This window comes from Ostrinia furnacalis, unplaced genomic scaffold (genome assembly GCF_004193835.3).
Source record: "Ostrinia furnacalis isolate ACB-3 unplaced genomic scaffold, ASM419383v2 OfSCF4162, whole genome shotgun sequence".
NCBI classification, from domain to species: Eukaryota; Metazoa; Arthropoda; class Insecta; order Lepidoptera; family Crambidae; genus Ostrinia; species Ostrinia furnacalis.
This window is the reverse complement of record NW_021134401.1, coordinates 74213-89586: the sequence shown is the minus strand read 5'-3', so window position 1 is coordinate 89586 and position 15374 is coordinate 74213. Positions and strand designations below refer to the sequence as shown.

The following is a 15374-nucleotide window of genomic DNA, read 5'->3' as shown; positions in this document are numbered from 1 at the left end:
GACAAAATGCATTGAAACAGAAATAACATTTGTTTACACATGTTGGAACACTGGTATACTTAGTCTTATCCACGTGCCCAAGCTAGATAAATTAGCATAAGCATTCCCGAAATTTGTATTGCGTACTTAAGTTGGCATAAAGAAAATGTTTTGAGGCTCGGGAGGTTTGCGCAACCATTATGTAAAAGCCAAAGCACACGATGCGTTGCGGCGCCGCACCGCAAAGATTTAATTATTTTATTTATTTATTTATTATTCATTATTGAGCAATTACATTTACATTTTGCCGTATAGCTCGACGCGGCGCCGTAACGTTCGAGTGCCCGCCACAGATACTATGTAAGTCAACGTAGCGACACCGCTCCGTCATGGCACTGGCGGAGCAACGCATCGTGTGCTTTGGCTCTAAAGTAATTTAAAAATATTGCGCAATCATCATCAACAGTCCTTTACAGTCCACAGCTGGACTATGAACCTCCTCTACTATAGTGGAGGGTTTTGCCATAATCCCCACGCTTGGCAGGCGGGTTGGAGATTGATGTTTTTCAGAGAGCACTGCTGCCCGTTCTCTGCCTATTTCGCAATCCCTATACCTAAAATAGGTCAGCTGGGATAAACTTGAAAGACATATTTTCAATAACAAACTATTAATAGGTCCTTCATAAAATACGCTCATTAATTTCTCCTCATACCCAACCGTCTGTTGTTTATGCAAAGTGACATTAATTTATTTACCGTTTATCACAGATTAATTCAACCGAACTTTTAAGGGCAGACGTGTCACCTCTGTGGTGTTCTCGTTATTTTATTGGAAGGGTTTTCTCACTGAACATCAGCTTCTTATACTTCGCATTAATGTGACATAATCACTGAAATTTTGCGATGGTTTCCAGTGTAACAGGGACGCATATAACGTAGGTACAAGAAATTAAGCAATTCAATAGATGTAAATTAGTGGTATAAAATTTACACAGAAAACTGATATTGAATACATAATCACCGGTAGCGATAAGTATTATTTAACTTGATGGTCCGTGACTTCTTGTTCCGAAGTCCAGTAGAGCTTTTATGCGACTGCTCATAAACCTAACTCTAGGGTTAATAAAACCGCAATAAAGTCGTTAAAACTCTCTTAAAAGATCTTTGATCTCAGTTGTGTACATTTTTATTCCGCAATGGTTTCCCTTCGCTGAAAACGACTCCGATTTAAACCGAATTTGATTTACAAATATACACGGAAAGGCGTAAAGCTGGATTATCCCAATGATCGTTACAGATATAATTCTGTAAAGCTTTGACGTCACAAACAAGTGTCCGTTTGGATTTGAGGGTTGTCAGCGATAGGTATGCATTATTTTAATTAAAGTTTGATATTGTTTATATGTATACGTCAATGGTCAGTAACAACATACAATTATTTAAGATTTAAGACTAATTATTCTAACCTCAGAGTTGCCTAACGTTAAAAAGGAGAAAATCTTATATTTTGTAAATATCTTGTAGTGGTTCCGTAGTATTATTTGCTGCTATAGTTTAAACTTTGTTACCTTGTTTTAAAGTCAAAACCCATTCGAAAAATACGATGCATAATACTCAATACTTTTATTGCATAACCACATTAGCATTCACATTTATAGGTCTTACAATTTAGGCAGTTATACAATGTGGACCCAGTTAGGGCACAGCAACTTTAGGAAGGAGACAGAACGACGATCTTACTAGTCAAAAGAAATTAATGTACAAATTGAGTTTGGTTATACAATGTTAAGAGTATCCAATGCTTAGGCTGGGTTGCACCATCTTACTTTAACTTTGACAAACGTCAAAAATCTGTCAAACTCAATACAAAAAGCACCAGTTAAGTATTATTATAGTTACCGTGAGGCCTCAGCCTCGAACTTAGCGGGCAGCGGGGCGGGAGCGGCGGCGGCGCTGGAGCGGGGCGGGCAACGCAGACCCGTTCTCGAAACAAGCGGGCAGCTCGCGCGGCGCTTTAGCGGCGAAGTGTTGTGTTCGGGGTTGTGTTGTCGAGATATTTATTTTTATTCGTAAACGAAATGTCTGAACAACGGCGACAATTTCATTTCGATTCAAATTTATTCCTAACGCTCGATTTATTGTGGGCAAAAGAAGGAGTGCGCTGCCCGCTCGTTGCCCGCTCCCTCGCCGCTGCCCGCTCGTTGCCCGCTCCGGCGCCGCTGCCGCGCCGCTGTTTTCGAGAACCGGTCTATTTGATTTTACGCATAAGATCCTGCCGCTCCCGCGCCGCCGCCGCCGCCGCCCCGCTGCCCGCTAAGTTCGAGGCTGAGGCCTTAAAGTTAGGTGGTGCAACTCGACTTTAATTATGAAAACCTACTTAAAATGCTTTTATTACTCAGTCAGCAATTTGTGTAAGTAATTAGGTACTACCGGATTCAACACTTATCACTTTACGTCAGTTGTCAGAATTTATCTGTTCCGTTGTAATTAGGGTTTAAGGAGAATGTTACTCGGAACAACCTGTTGATATTAGTACAGGCAACAGCAAAATAGTCTGTATTACAAGGGCGTAAGATACCGCTGCTTAGCTATGTGCTGCCCGTAGTTATGTATGACGAGCGCAAAGCTGGTTGTTCCTTCTCATGCATAATAAGAATAAGTCTAATTTTATTTATTTTATTATTTATTTATTTATTTATATAATTCACTGTGGACCACAACCAACAAACCCACACAGTGTCAGCCCAAAACTCCGCCACAATAGTGGCGTTGTCAATAGCCTTTATTAAATCTTCCTGCGTGCAGTTGTTTGGGCACGCAGGGCACGACATCGTCGACTGGGGAACAAAACCACACTTGCACTCCAAGTTTGAGCCATCCAAATATCCCCACCTGTACAGATTGTCCTTACTACGGCCGTCTATTAAGAGAGACTGATTTTGCACGCGGTTTCAGTTTCACCTGCGTGGAATTCGGTCTGTCAAAGAAAGCCTTTAACGCGCATATTCGCGTTCCAAAAACCTAGATAAAATTATCCAATGTTTTTATCTGGGTCTTAAACTTCTTCTAAATTAATTTAGTGGTTTAAACGTGAGAGAATTACAAACATCCACCCATCCGTCCTCACAAAATTTCACATTCATAATATTAGTAGGATTTCTTCTCTCAATTAAATACATATTGGTATATTGAGCTGGTATGAAAATGTTACGGTTATTCCACTTTTAAGCGATGAGTTTATGTTTTTAACTGTCTCATGTAACGGCAGCCCTAACTACCCATCACGTGACGTAAAACAGACGTCAAAGACAATCAATCGTTATACGACCAACGTCAAATAGGAGCCGGCAATCGGGGACATGTAACCGTTTGAAGTAACCGTTTGCAGTAACCTTACAAAATTCATTAACTTCGTCTCTTGCTAATTGAGGCCACATTCCTGAAGGACCGATCCAATTTACCCAAGGCCAACATTTAATTACGACAAACATTTGTGGAATAAAACTTCGTCAAAAAACCTAGATTTTTCATTAGGCCAATTCTAGTCACGATTCATCAAAGTTTGCTACAGGACGTTCCGCTCTGAAAAATGCGAAGGCCGCGTAATCGTTTTGCCGATAAAATATTTAAAAGATCTAAAGGGTAAAACGCTCCTAAGCGTGCTTTACAGAGTTTATTTAAATCAGCCTGAAAGGTTTACATAGCAGCTTTTTTGTCACCCCCTTTTCGGGAAAGTTTGACAAAAGGTACTTTGTGAAACGTAAAATTACCAACAATGAATACTGAGCAAAGGCAACAAAGACCCGATAGCCCGAAAAATAAAACGCCCAATTACCTCTTTTATATTGAAAAGCGTTCTGTTATTTAGTTTTTCTTCTCGCCACAAACCCATAAACCTAAATGTATGATCTTTCACCGCGAACACAAGTTATCTCGATACCATGAATAAAATGTAAACAAATATGGTAACAATGAACACCCATTTTAAGCGTCCCAAATCACACATAATTAACATATTTAATTGAAATAAACATTATTTCAATTAAACCTTGATCTTAATCTGAAACTCTCACAATAGCTACAATTGGCACCATAATCAAAACTGATTGTGTTATTATAAATATTAAGTTAAGTTTTAATGAACTTAAAATATTAACGATAACTTTGAAACAAATCGGATCAAAATAATTTATTAAAAGTACCTGTTCAACAGTGCTAACAAAAATAACGAGATCAAATATCGTGTAAGCCATGTATCATTATAGTTTTTTATGAATTTGTTCAGAATTACTGACCTTAGATATTATTTGATATTTTAAAATAGTGTGTACTCGTACAAGTGAATGTCAAGAGTATTGTTTGTATTTCAAAGTTAAGAGCAAAAGTTCTGGTTTCAAACTCGCCTTCAGTAAAAAAAAGTAATTGTTTCTAATTCAAGTGTCTAATGAGTAAAACTAAGTTTAAAGTCTGAATCCCTTAAATATACATAAATATTAAGTAACTAAAAGAAAAGGAAATGGATAGGTACATAACAGTTGGTCAGAATAAACGTGTGACGGTAAACGTTGAGATGTTTTTGCAACTCCAGCTTAGTAACAATTAAGTCAGGGGTCACAGGAAGTTTTCGTAATCAATTTGGAATGTTTTGGCCAATCAAGGATAGTCTTAGAAAGAGAAGTACAGACAAGAAAGAGTAGGCGTGCCAAACTTTTGTACTCACATTCGTCTCTGTAAGTGCTAGTGCGCGTTCGTTTGGATTCTGTCCCTGTTCGGACTCTCTGACCGCGGGACTCGTTGATGGCAGCAAAGCAGGATGCTGCGCAATAAAATGAAGTCACTGCAGGATGCGGCTGCAACCGCGCTACAGCATTTAATTCATTGAACAACTCATGCATGCGCATGTCTGCGACCTAATCGACTAATTTTATTTTAATTTTTAAATAATCAGCGCTTTCATTATTGTGCACACTTGTAAGCACTGCAAGAGGGTTATGGCCAATTGTTTAGAAGCAATGCGACACCAAAAACCAAACAGATCAAGCGGACCACTGGCGTTAATTTTGGCTTTAAACTATTAGTCCTTTATTTTTTAATCGATAATGATTAAAGCACTCATTCGTTTGATGCACACTCGATTCGTTGTGATAATAGCCCGTACACTACACTGTATAGGTGAGATAAGTCGATGAAGCTTAGAGCTAATTGAAACTAATCTGAGTGGGTGAGCAACCCGACTCAATCACAACATAATTGAGTTTGCATCAGCCTCAACAAATGTAATGATCAAGCGAAATCGTTCAATGAACTAAAAAAAAATGAGCTGTGCATTTTCACACTACTAATATTGTATTTTTATAAATCAATTCTGAACGTTAAATTACAAAAAGAGTAACGTAACAAATGCACAGCTCCAGCGCAAATGAGTGATTATGGGCAAACTTTCAATTTTAAGCTACTTACAGTCGTCGGACTCTTCTTGGCTCGGTTTGAGAAATGCTCAATTACTTCCCAGTTGGACTTCTTAGGGGCAGGGGTGTCAGCGGGGGACGGTGAGGCGCGGGGCGCGGCTGACGGCGTGGACCGCCCGGAGTCATCGGCGGGGCGGACCGGCGTAGCAGCGGACCGTAGCGACGCGCAGCGGCGGCCTCGTAGCGCATCCTGAAAGTCGTAGTTGTTAGTGAAGTGCTACGAAATCTACGTTACAGTCAAAACTCATAAAATCGGCCAAAACCACTTTTGTCTGCAAAAATCAGTCAAGTAGTTTTGACTGATGACCTTGTTCGATATCACTTTTGACCAATTATGAGTTTCGACTGCAACATCTACATAGAATTATGTATATTGTCACTAAATATAAATGAGAGTGATAATGAGGATCAGTACTGTTGTAGAAAATTCAATAAAACCAGTATCTACGTTAATCTTTAAGACATAAGAAAGATATATCTTTTTGAATTATTCAAATCGGACCATTACTTACGAAGATATTAAGTAATAAACATAGGCCGTTTTTGCCGCTAAAAGTCAACGTACGCAAGGTCGCGTGACGTCATTATATCCGAATCGAGCGCAGCCGGCGTACTAATGGGATGGAAAATATTTTTTTCCGGCTAAACTATCAGTTTTAGAAAAAAATTTTTAATAACATTTATTCTTCAAAATAAAGTAACCTATCGACCAGTAATTTTTAAAAATAAAAATAGTGAAAAATAAGTATTGCTATGTCCAAAAACCACATTTTCATAGGATTCGATGCAATGCGGAGACGCGGTTGGGGTGAGTGTAACTTAATGTTTGTTTGTATTGAACNAAGGATTTCTTAGCCCTATAAATCTGCATTCACAGCTAAAAATCGAAATGATCCTCATCTATTTGGCTCGATCGATCGATGAGTTTCTTTACCTACACACTTTTTCAAAGAAAATTAGTAAGAGTCGAGTAATATCTGAACTAGCAACACCAACAGAAAGTTCCTAATTAGGCAGAAGGTTATCTTCAAGATTTCATAATATAAAATATTGAGCAACGTTGCTATTATTTTCAATAAAAACCTAATTTAGGTAGGTACGTAGAACGAAATATTTTCACGTTGTAGGCTTATTAAGCTCTACGGTAGTAAATTATTTTTAATTACACAATTGCCAATAATTTATGAATAATGAGATCGGCAAGATATAATTAAATTGGTGCCGAGATACCTAAATCATTGATAAGTAAGCGTTGCTGGTAAAGTAAAAAATTTCGAAAAAATACAAGTATTTGATATCTATGTATACCTACTTATAATACGAGTAAATCTGTAGAGAGGTCAATTCTGTACATGAAATATATTTTCAAAATAACTATCAGGGGGTGATTAGTGATCGATACTGATGCCAAAAATGCAATCAGTAAAATTTTTGTCTGTCTGTCTGTCTGTATGTTCCGTATAGAAACAAAAACTACTCGACGGATTTTATCGGAACTTAGTACAATTATTCTTCATACTCCTGGGCAGGTTATAGTATACTTAGGAATTCCCACGGGAACGGGAATTAGCGGGAAAATCCTTTTGTATGAAAAATCTAAACCGCTTAAGTTAGACGCTTGAAATTTAGTATGCAGGTACCTTAGTGAACTTAAAACTTAGTTACAACAGGATATTGCAAAATTCCCACAGGACCGGGAGTTAGCGGGAAAAAACATTTGTATGAAAAAACCTAAACCGCGTATGATATAATTATGAAGGGGGTAAAACGGGATCCACGCGTACGAAGTCGCGGGCGGCCGCTAGTCTTATTTTAATCTATTTTAGGGTAGCTCCCGTACATGTAAAGTGGGGATGATTTTGTTTTTAGGGTTCCGTACCTCAAAAGGAAAAAACGGAACCGTTATAGGATCACTTTGTTGTCCGTCTGTCCGTCCGTCTGTCAAGACCCTTTTTCTCAGGAACGCGTGGAGGTATGAAGCTGAAATTTATATCAATTACTCAGGTCTACTGTCCCTTGAAGCTGTGAAAAAATCAAACTTCTAAGCCAACGCAATCAAAAGATACAGCCGTTTATGCCGCAAATTTTCGACACTTGCAAGGGAATCAAAACCTACAGGGTGCTTCCCGTGAACTCAGAATCTTGAAATTTGGTACGAAGCAACGTCTTATAGCATAGATAAAGGAAAAATTACGAATACCATAAATTTTTAGTTACATCACATAATATTTTTTTTTAATAATTTTAAACTTACTACCCATTTCCTCATAAACGCGTAGAGGTATTAAATTAAAATTCATACCAAATACTCAGGTCTATAATACCTTTAAGCTGTAACAAAATCAAACTTCTATGTCAACGCAATCAAAAGAAACAGCAATTTAAGCTGCATATTTTGAAACTCGCAAGTACTCGCAAGGGAATCAAAGCCTAAAGGGTACTTCCAGTCGCCCTAGAATCTTGAAATTTGGCATGAAGCAACGTTTTATAGCACACATAAAGGAAAAATTCCGAAAACCTTAAATTTTTAGTTACATTACAAAATATATATTTTTTAATAAATATAAACTTATTACTTTTTTCCTCATGAACGCGTAGAGCTATCAAGTTGAAATTCATATCAAATACTTAGATCTAATTGCCTTTAACCCGTGAAAAAAAAATTGTTATGACTCGATTGTCGTAATGAACGAACTTTGTGAACCTTGCAGGTTTGTACGGAACCCTCGGTGCTCGAGTCCGACTCGCACTTGACCGGTTTTTTCATCTTTTAACCCATCGTGTGGGGTATCATTGGATAAGTCTTTTAAAATGGCTTAGGGGTTTCTAAAACTATTTTTCCATTTAGGGATCTGTTTGCAAATTAATAAAGTTGAAAGTGACAATTTTCGTTCGAGCAGGGCTTCCCCCCCCCCCTCTCATAACTAAACTGTTGGCTTGAAAAATCTGGAATAAATCGTAATAATACTGCTTTTCATGAACTTTCAAGAAAACTATAATGGTTAAGATACATTAGTTAGTTCAAGAGTAATAGTCATTTGACTCATGGTATAAGCCAGTAAAAAATCCTTAGAAGTAAAATGAAAAGTGACTTTAGATGAAGTAATTGCTTGCTTCTGAAATATATTGTGGACAACTACGGAACCCTACACAGCGCGTGGCACGACACGCACTTGGCCATACCATATTATAAATATTAATTGCAAAATTTTCGAACTATAAAAAAAATTAAGTCAACGTAGGGTAGGTGTTTCTTGAAAGTTGACTTAACAAACCGATATTTTAGCACAAAAAGTTAACTTAATACTTTTACAGCAATTTAGTAAATAACAAATCCGTAGGCAACCTGAAGAAGGTATAAAAAGTTTAAAATAATATGAAGAGGACAGAAATAAATATCACGTTAATTAAAAAGCTCAATTACAGTATAAGTTTTGAGTTATACAAAGTTTCGTACACATCTTTTGAAGTATAATCACGCAGAATTATAAATTTCAATTACTTATACATATAATTATACCAAACTCTGCACGGGACTCCCGCGGCTTTTGTGGAACTTACAAAGCTTGGAAGCAAGCTTTTCTAAAATTAAAGTTTGTATCGTGTATAAAAACGTTTTATTCATAAATATTTATTTAAAGTTTCATTGAATTAGGTGTCTTTAAAATCTCAGATTAGGGACCAGATACTTATAAAGCAAGAAGAAGCAGTAGTTATAAAACTATGTTTTATATTTTTAGGTAATAATAAAATATCGCGTTCATTTTCGTATAAAATAAGGAGAGATGTAATAAGCCATGATGTTATAAAGTAAACAAATATAGTAATACTGAAATATTAGCGTTTTTGGGTACTTTCAAAATATTTATAAACATAATTAAAATTGCAAGCTTTCTGCCTCCTTTGTCATAATATATCCAATATACGAAGCCTATCCATCACGCTCGGGGAGATTACCTTATACACTGTTTCTCTCTTATTTGGTTGAATATTCCAATATCTAACGAGACGTATAAAACAAAGTCTAATAATAATAATTGACTATGAGATTGACATAGTATTTACTATCTTAGATACAGAAATTGAGTAATTTGAGCACTCCGGATCGATATGCCAGTGAATTACTTATGATAGTATAAAAACTTTTAAGAAGAATTACCTAGGTAATTAAATAAAATAATTCCAATGTCTATGCAAAAAAAACGATATAGGTACGTAAGTAGGTACCACAGAATAACATAGTTTGATATAAACGAAATCACTGGTACAGAATTATCATTAATTTGTTCAAAATCCAGTGCTTTCAATTTACTGTTGCAAGCAACGACAAGTTTGCAAATATCTTTAAATAGGCATCATATTAAAATCAATTGCGATCTATCACACAATAGAAACTCTACTGAAGTACCTATTTATAGTACTCGTCCCTCACAATAGCAACAATACTCCGTCATACCCACACCTTAGAAGCTTAAAATAGGCCAATTTATCGTATCGCAAGTCTACATTACAAGTCAAACACTATTAAATTGATCATTTTTCAATCTTTGTTCGACGAAAGATGAAGATAAGAGTAGGCGCACACCGTTGATTTTTAGTTGGCCGATAGTTGCGCCCGATTTTAATTTGTATGAAGAATCGGCCAAATCGAATCGGTGTAGTATGCGCACTCCCATACATGCCAATACTGATCAACTGCCCGACTAAACTATCGGCCGAAGAAAAATCAACGGTGTGCGCCTACTCTAAGTTTGGTAGGGCGAAAAATAATTGGTAGGTGCAGATAATATGGATCACGTTAAATACATGTTACTTATACAGTTGTAAAGCTGTTATTATGCAACAAAAATGTATAGTCGGGTGTGCTGACAACTGTTCATTCGGTGAAGAAAAACATTCTGGTTTGCAACAGAAAATACCCCAGCATTGAATAATGTAGGTACCTACTTAATTAAATATTGTAATGATATTTTCTGTGTTTTTGTATTTATTTAATACTACATAGCTCTCCGCCCGCAGCTTCGCCCGCGTGGAATTTTTCGGTTTTTTAAATGTACTATAACCTATGACACTCAGCAATAATGTGGCTTTACATTGGTGAAAGAATTTTTAAAATCTGTTCAGTAGATCCCGAGATTACCCCTTACAATTTAACAAATATACAAACACACAAATTTTACCTCTTTATAATGTTAGTTTATAAATATAGAGAGGTGTGCACATGTAGGTACCAGTTAGATATAGGGCATAATCATATTATTCAAGACGACCTACGCCGCTAAATAGCTAAGTGTGAGATTGGCCGAACCCGAACTAACTGCACAGTGTAATGGACAAAAGTGACTGTGGTTGACTGCACCTCAGACTACCTTTGTTGCTGCAAACTAACATCTATTACAACTACATAAGAGTTTAGCTTTATGTGACTTCGTCCATACAGTCCATTAAATCGGAGGGCCGTTGCGTGTATTTCTTTCTACACAAAGATTCGCCACCGAGCTATATGAAGGACTGTAAAAATATTATGACACTGCGGAGTCTAAGTGTATCAATAACTGTACGTGTCATTTAATTACTTAAAATTATTTTACTGACAGCACCTACCTACTAAAGATTTAAAACGCAAGATCCAAGAGCAATCTTTTAATGCATGTATTTCAAAGTTAAACAAAAAAATGCTGTGGTTGAGTTTCGTAAGTGTTATGTTATTGTAATTCTATCGTTTGCAGAAATTACCATTTTAACCTTTCTGAAAGTGATTCAATCCAAACTTTCGATCATAACACGAAATTAACATTAAACCCTTTGTAACTTGTATTCCCTACAGTCTAAATAATCGGTGGGTCACATCGCCCGACAAATTGTCCCTGACGTTAGATTTACGATGTGTTTAAATAACGATCCGATGTTAAGGGCTGCACCACTACAATTGCACGCTGTTAGTGGCACCCTAGTGATACTTCCATAGCAAATGCACATCCAACTGTACTACTAGGGCACTATTTAAGTTGTGAGCCTCGACAACATAACGTGTTGTTAGACGACATCTGATACTTTTAATGAAAAGTTTGACATTTTTGACTACAACCTTATTCAAAACTTTTTATCATTTGAGCACGTTTTGTATTATTAACATTATATTGAAAATTATCCTGACTACAAAAACATGGAATTGACTTGCGGAAATTTTCGCGCGAAGATTTATTATGACTTTCGACGTGGTTATTCAATACAAAACTGAAGCGGTCAGCTAAATTTCACTTTGTCAAGTAGTTTTTGTTTCTATAAGGAACATACAGACAGACAGACAGACAGACAGACAGACAGACAAAAATTTTACTGATTGCATTTTTGGCATCAGTATCGATCACTAATCACCCCCTGATAGTTATTTTGAAAATATATTTTATGTACAGAATTGACCTCTCTACAGATTTATTATAAGTATAGATGATCCTGAAAATAAACAGCTATCGACTATGGAGGTGTTTTAAGATGAACCAATTCCAACAAAAGTCCCATGCGCTCGGAACACTTTGAAACTTACGGTCGCCTATTTTTCCGTAATATCCGATTATATGACAGAAACGTTACTAGAAAAATTTAGAATGGTTAATTCTTAATAGTAAACAGCCACTGTTTTTCCAAAAGTCTTCAGATTAATAAGGGAAACTGACCAGCATAGTCGAATCGCCATTCGTGACGAAAATGTGAGCTTTTACACGTCTCGTCAAACAACTGACTATTTGAACACTCAAAATATAAAATAAACAGGTCCAACGCTACAAAATTGTTGCTTGGAATCTAAACACTTCTTTTGGTACCCATATATTAAAATTAAATGCGTTAAAAGCGATTTATGTAGCCAGAAGCAACTGTCGGTGCGGTCAAAAACCTTGCTTTGGAGGTGCCTCAAGCTGAGTGGAAAAAATGCTATGAAAAGTGTTTCGGACACATTAAAAAGTATATAAATCATGAAAGACAATACCAATAAACGCAATCAATACCATTTTAATAATAAACTACTTTGTTTTCATAGTTAGGCTCACAACTTAAATAGTGTCCCACGTAGTAATTGTCAAACTAACCTAATTATGTAAAGATATTCAAATTAATGAGATATCGAGAAGTTCTTGACCATTGCAAAGAAAAATCAGTTCTATGTTTGTTTAAACGTCTTTTCAACCTTCACATACTTTCCAAAAGTTTTATGAACACTAATATAAACTAAATGCAGGAATATTTCCGTTTTTGATTCCCCATTTACACGTAGGTACTCGTGGATACAATATGTTGCATTGCGCTATTAATGTCGTAATATGTTTGCGTTAGATAGCGCTGATTAATGACTTTTTAACATTTTAACCCACCGTGTGTCGCTAAATAAATGCGGTACGATTTGCCACGCCGCACTATCATTTATTTTGTTTTTTCAATATTTCGTTGATATTTTTGTGACATGTCGTGAATCGTGATAAAGCTTAGATGGACAAGCGCTTCGTCTAAAATGAGGCAAAAGTCATATAACACATTCAATGTTGTCTTACACACGTTTTCACTAGTGTTTGACTTGGTCAACTCTCAGAATGTGAAGGAAAAAGTGGGCCAGTTGTCCCCTTTAAATTGCCTCACTTTTCTTGCGCTTATCTATCCAGACATTATTAATCTAACATAAGACTAGAGTCTTACGTAGACTTAACTCTACCCCAGCACGTGACAGCATCATTATCCAATCACGCAAAGCAAAACTTTATCGCGAGCACAAAGCGCAAACCTGACGTCTTCCCAATTATTCCTGCTCCAAAACTAGTCGCAGAATTTCACTAAACGCCGAGAGCGATTAGTCCAAAATTTTAAGGTTGAAAGTTCTCCGAACCATAATAACATTTCGGTCGTAATCTACTATGTCACGCTCTAATTAATCCTGGAAAATCCGGGTACATTCAGGAAATAAAATGAACTTTAAAGTGGCCTCGGCTTAATAGACTAGTACTAAAGCAAAAAGGAAACTTTTTGCCGAGAATAAATGTGATGTCGTTGCGTCCTGGATTACAGTTGGTATTTTGTAAACCGTATTTTTCAAAAATACAGCAAATGGCGTTAACTACTGAAAGCCCTGAGACAAGCAATAGAAAATCTATTGTTTTTTTATATTTTATAGAAAGAACGGAGCCAACATAGTACCTAAAAGACAGTCTTAACAGCGAAGCCCAAAAACAATTTAGATCAATTGGTAATAGTTTCTAGACAATAGATCACGGAAACCATTCTCTTTGAGAGATCAGATGAAAGGGGCGTCGGGTCTGGACACACTAACGTCTATATGCCTAATGGACGGATGATAGGGGAAGTGGAAGACACACGGCTAAGTGATCCGTGTTGTGAGAAATGCCGACACAAGTTCTCTTAATAATTATTTATTTTTTTACTGTATTTTATTGCATATTTGTAGCACTTCAGGTGCGATTGTGGTCAAACACGTGCCTTGTTATGCATAAAAAAAAAACCTTTATGAACAGTAACTGTGGCTATGAATTTTTATTTTAAATCACAACAAATAAACCCGTATCAAGTATAAAGCTGAATTGCTCAAAATGCTATACATTCCTTTGTTTTCATTGAAAATACGAAGTGTTTTTCGATATTTATTCGCAAGTAGAGCAATGAGTAGCGTGATTTTCGGGGAAAATGTTGAAGTCGACACAATATCAATTCCCAGAGGAAGTGCGATACGTTATTTCATTCAGTCATAATGACGAGCAAAACAAAATTCAAATGGAATTACGCAAAAGTAAATTCGTCCATGATTATAAAGCAAAAAAGAAAAACGTACTAGTGGCTGGCAGCCTAACCATTTTTGACGGCAAAATCTGACCGCATGCTACTCGTAACTCGGATACTGGAAATGTATACTGCACTAGAATGGCATTCAAATCAACATACTTTACCTACGAGTACATACAACCATAGGTGTTAATGGTTTTAAAAATGCACATTGATAATACAGTGTGAGTCACGTTAAAGTGTACATATGAAAATAGATGAAACTAGACCTATTTTTATCGACAAAAAAGAGGTCAAAAATTTTTTGAGATTTTTTTTTAATTTTTTATAGAATTTTTTTTCTTCCAATTACTTATTGTAAAGAAAACGTAATAACTTTTAAACTAAGTGGTATATCCTGATAAAATAAAAACAGTAATAATGCTAAATAACAGGCAATACTAAAAAAATACATAAAATACACAAAAAAGGCCAACAAATAATAAAAAATGATACTTTTTGAAAAAAATCTGCTTTAAAATTCGTGTTTTTTTGGTTATTTGATAAATTTCTCCAAAAAATGCCCCTATAACAGGTGGTTTTTATTACTTTGTATTATTCTCTATCGTATTATCTTTGTAAAACCAAAAATCGCATGTCTCTAACCCTATCACAACATTTGCTATGATCGTTTGAACAAAGGCCTGCCACAACATTATTCTCCGCTACAGTTAGAGACAATTTTAATTTTAACTAAAATGCTTATTTTACTTCGAAATCTTTTGTTTTTATTTGAAATCTAACTTGTCTGTATCAAAATTACAAATCTAGAGCCATTTTCAGTTTCGTTGTTAACGAAGCGTTGAATGGCGCGCCCGGAGAGGCTTAGTTCAAACGATCATTGCAAACGTTGTGATAGGGATAGAGACATGCGATTTTTGGTTTTACGAAGGTAATACGATAGAGAATAATACAAAGTAATAAAAACCACCGGTTATAGGGGCATTTTTTGGAGAAATTTATCAAATAACCAAAAAAACACGAATTTAAAAGCAGATTTTTTTCAAAAAGTTTCATTTTTTATTATTTGTTGGCCTTTTTTGTGTATTTTATGTATGTTTTTAGTATCGCCTGTTATTAAGCATTATTACTGTTTTTATTTTA

General features: G+C 36.0%; 1 protein-coding gene across 1 annotated transcript in view; it reads right to left on the bottom strand.

The window, feature by feature from the left end:
- Window positions 1-15374, bottom strand: part of LOC114358994 (uncharacterized) — a 200162-nt gene that overhangs the window by 125229 nt on the left and 59559 nt on the right. Inside the window, exons 3-4 of the mRNA XM_028313210.1 lie at window positions 5440-5637; window positions 4700-4795 (exon numbers count right to left, since the gene is read on the bottom strand). Of these exons, the coding sequence (XP_028169011.1) occupies window positions 4700-4795; window positions 5440-5637 (294 nt within the window). The remainder of the gene's footprint in view (window positions 1-4699; window positions 4796-5439; window positions 5638-15374) is intronic.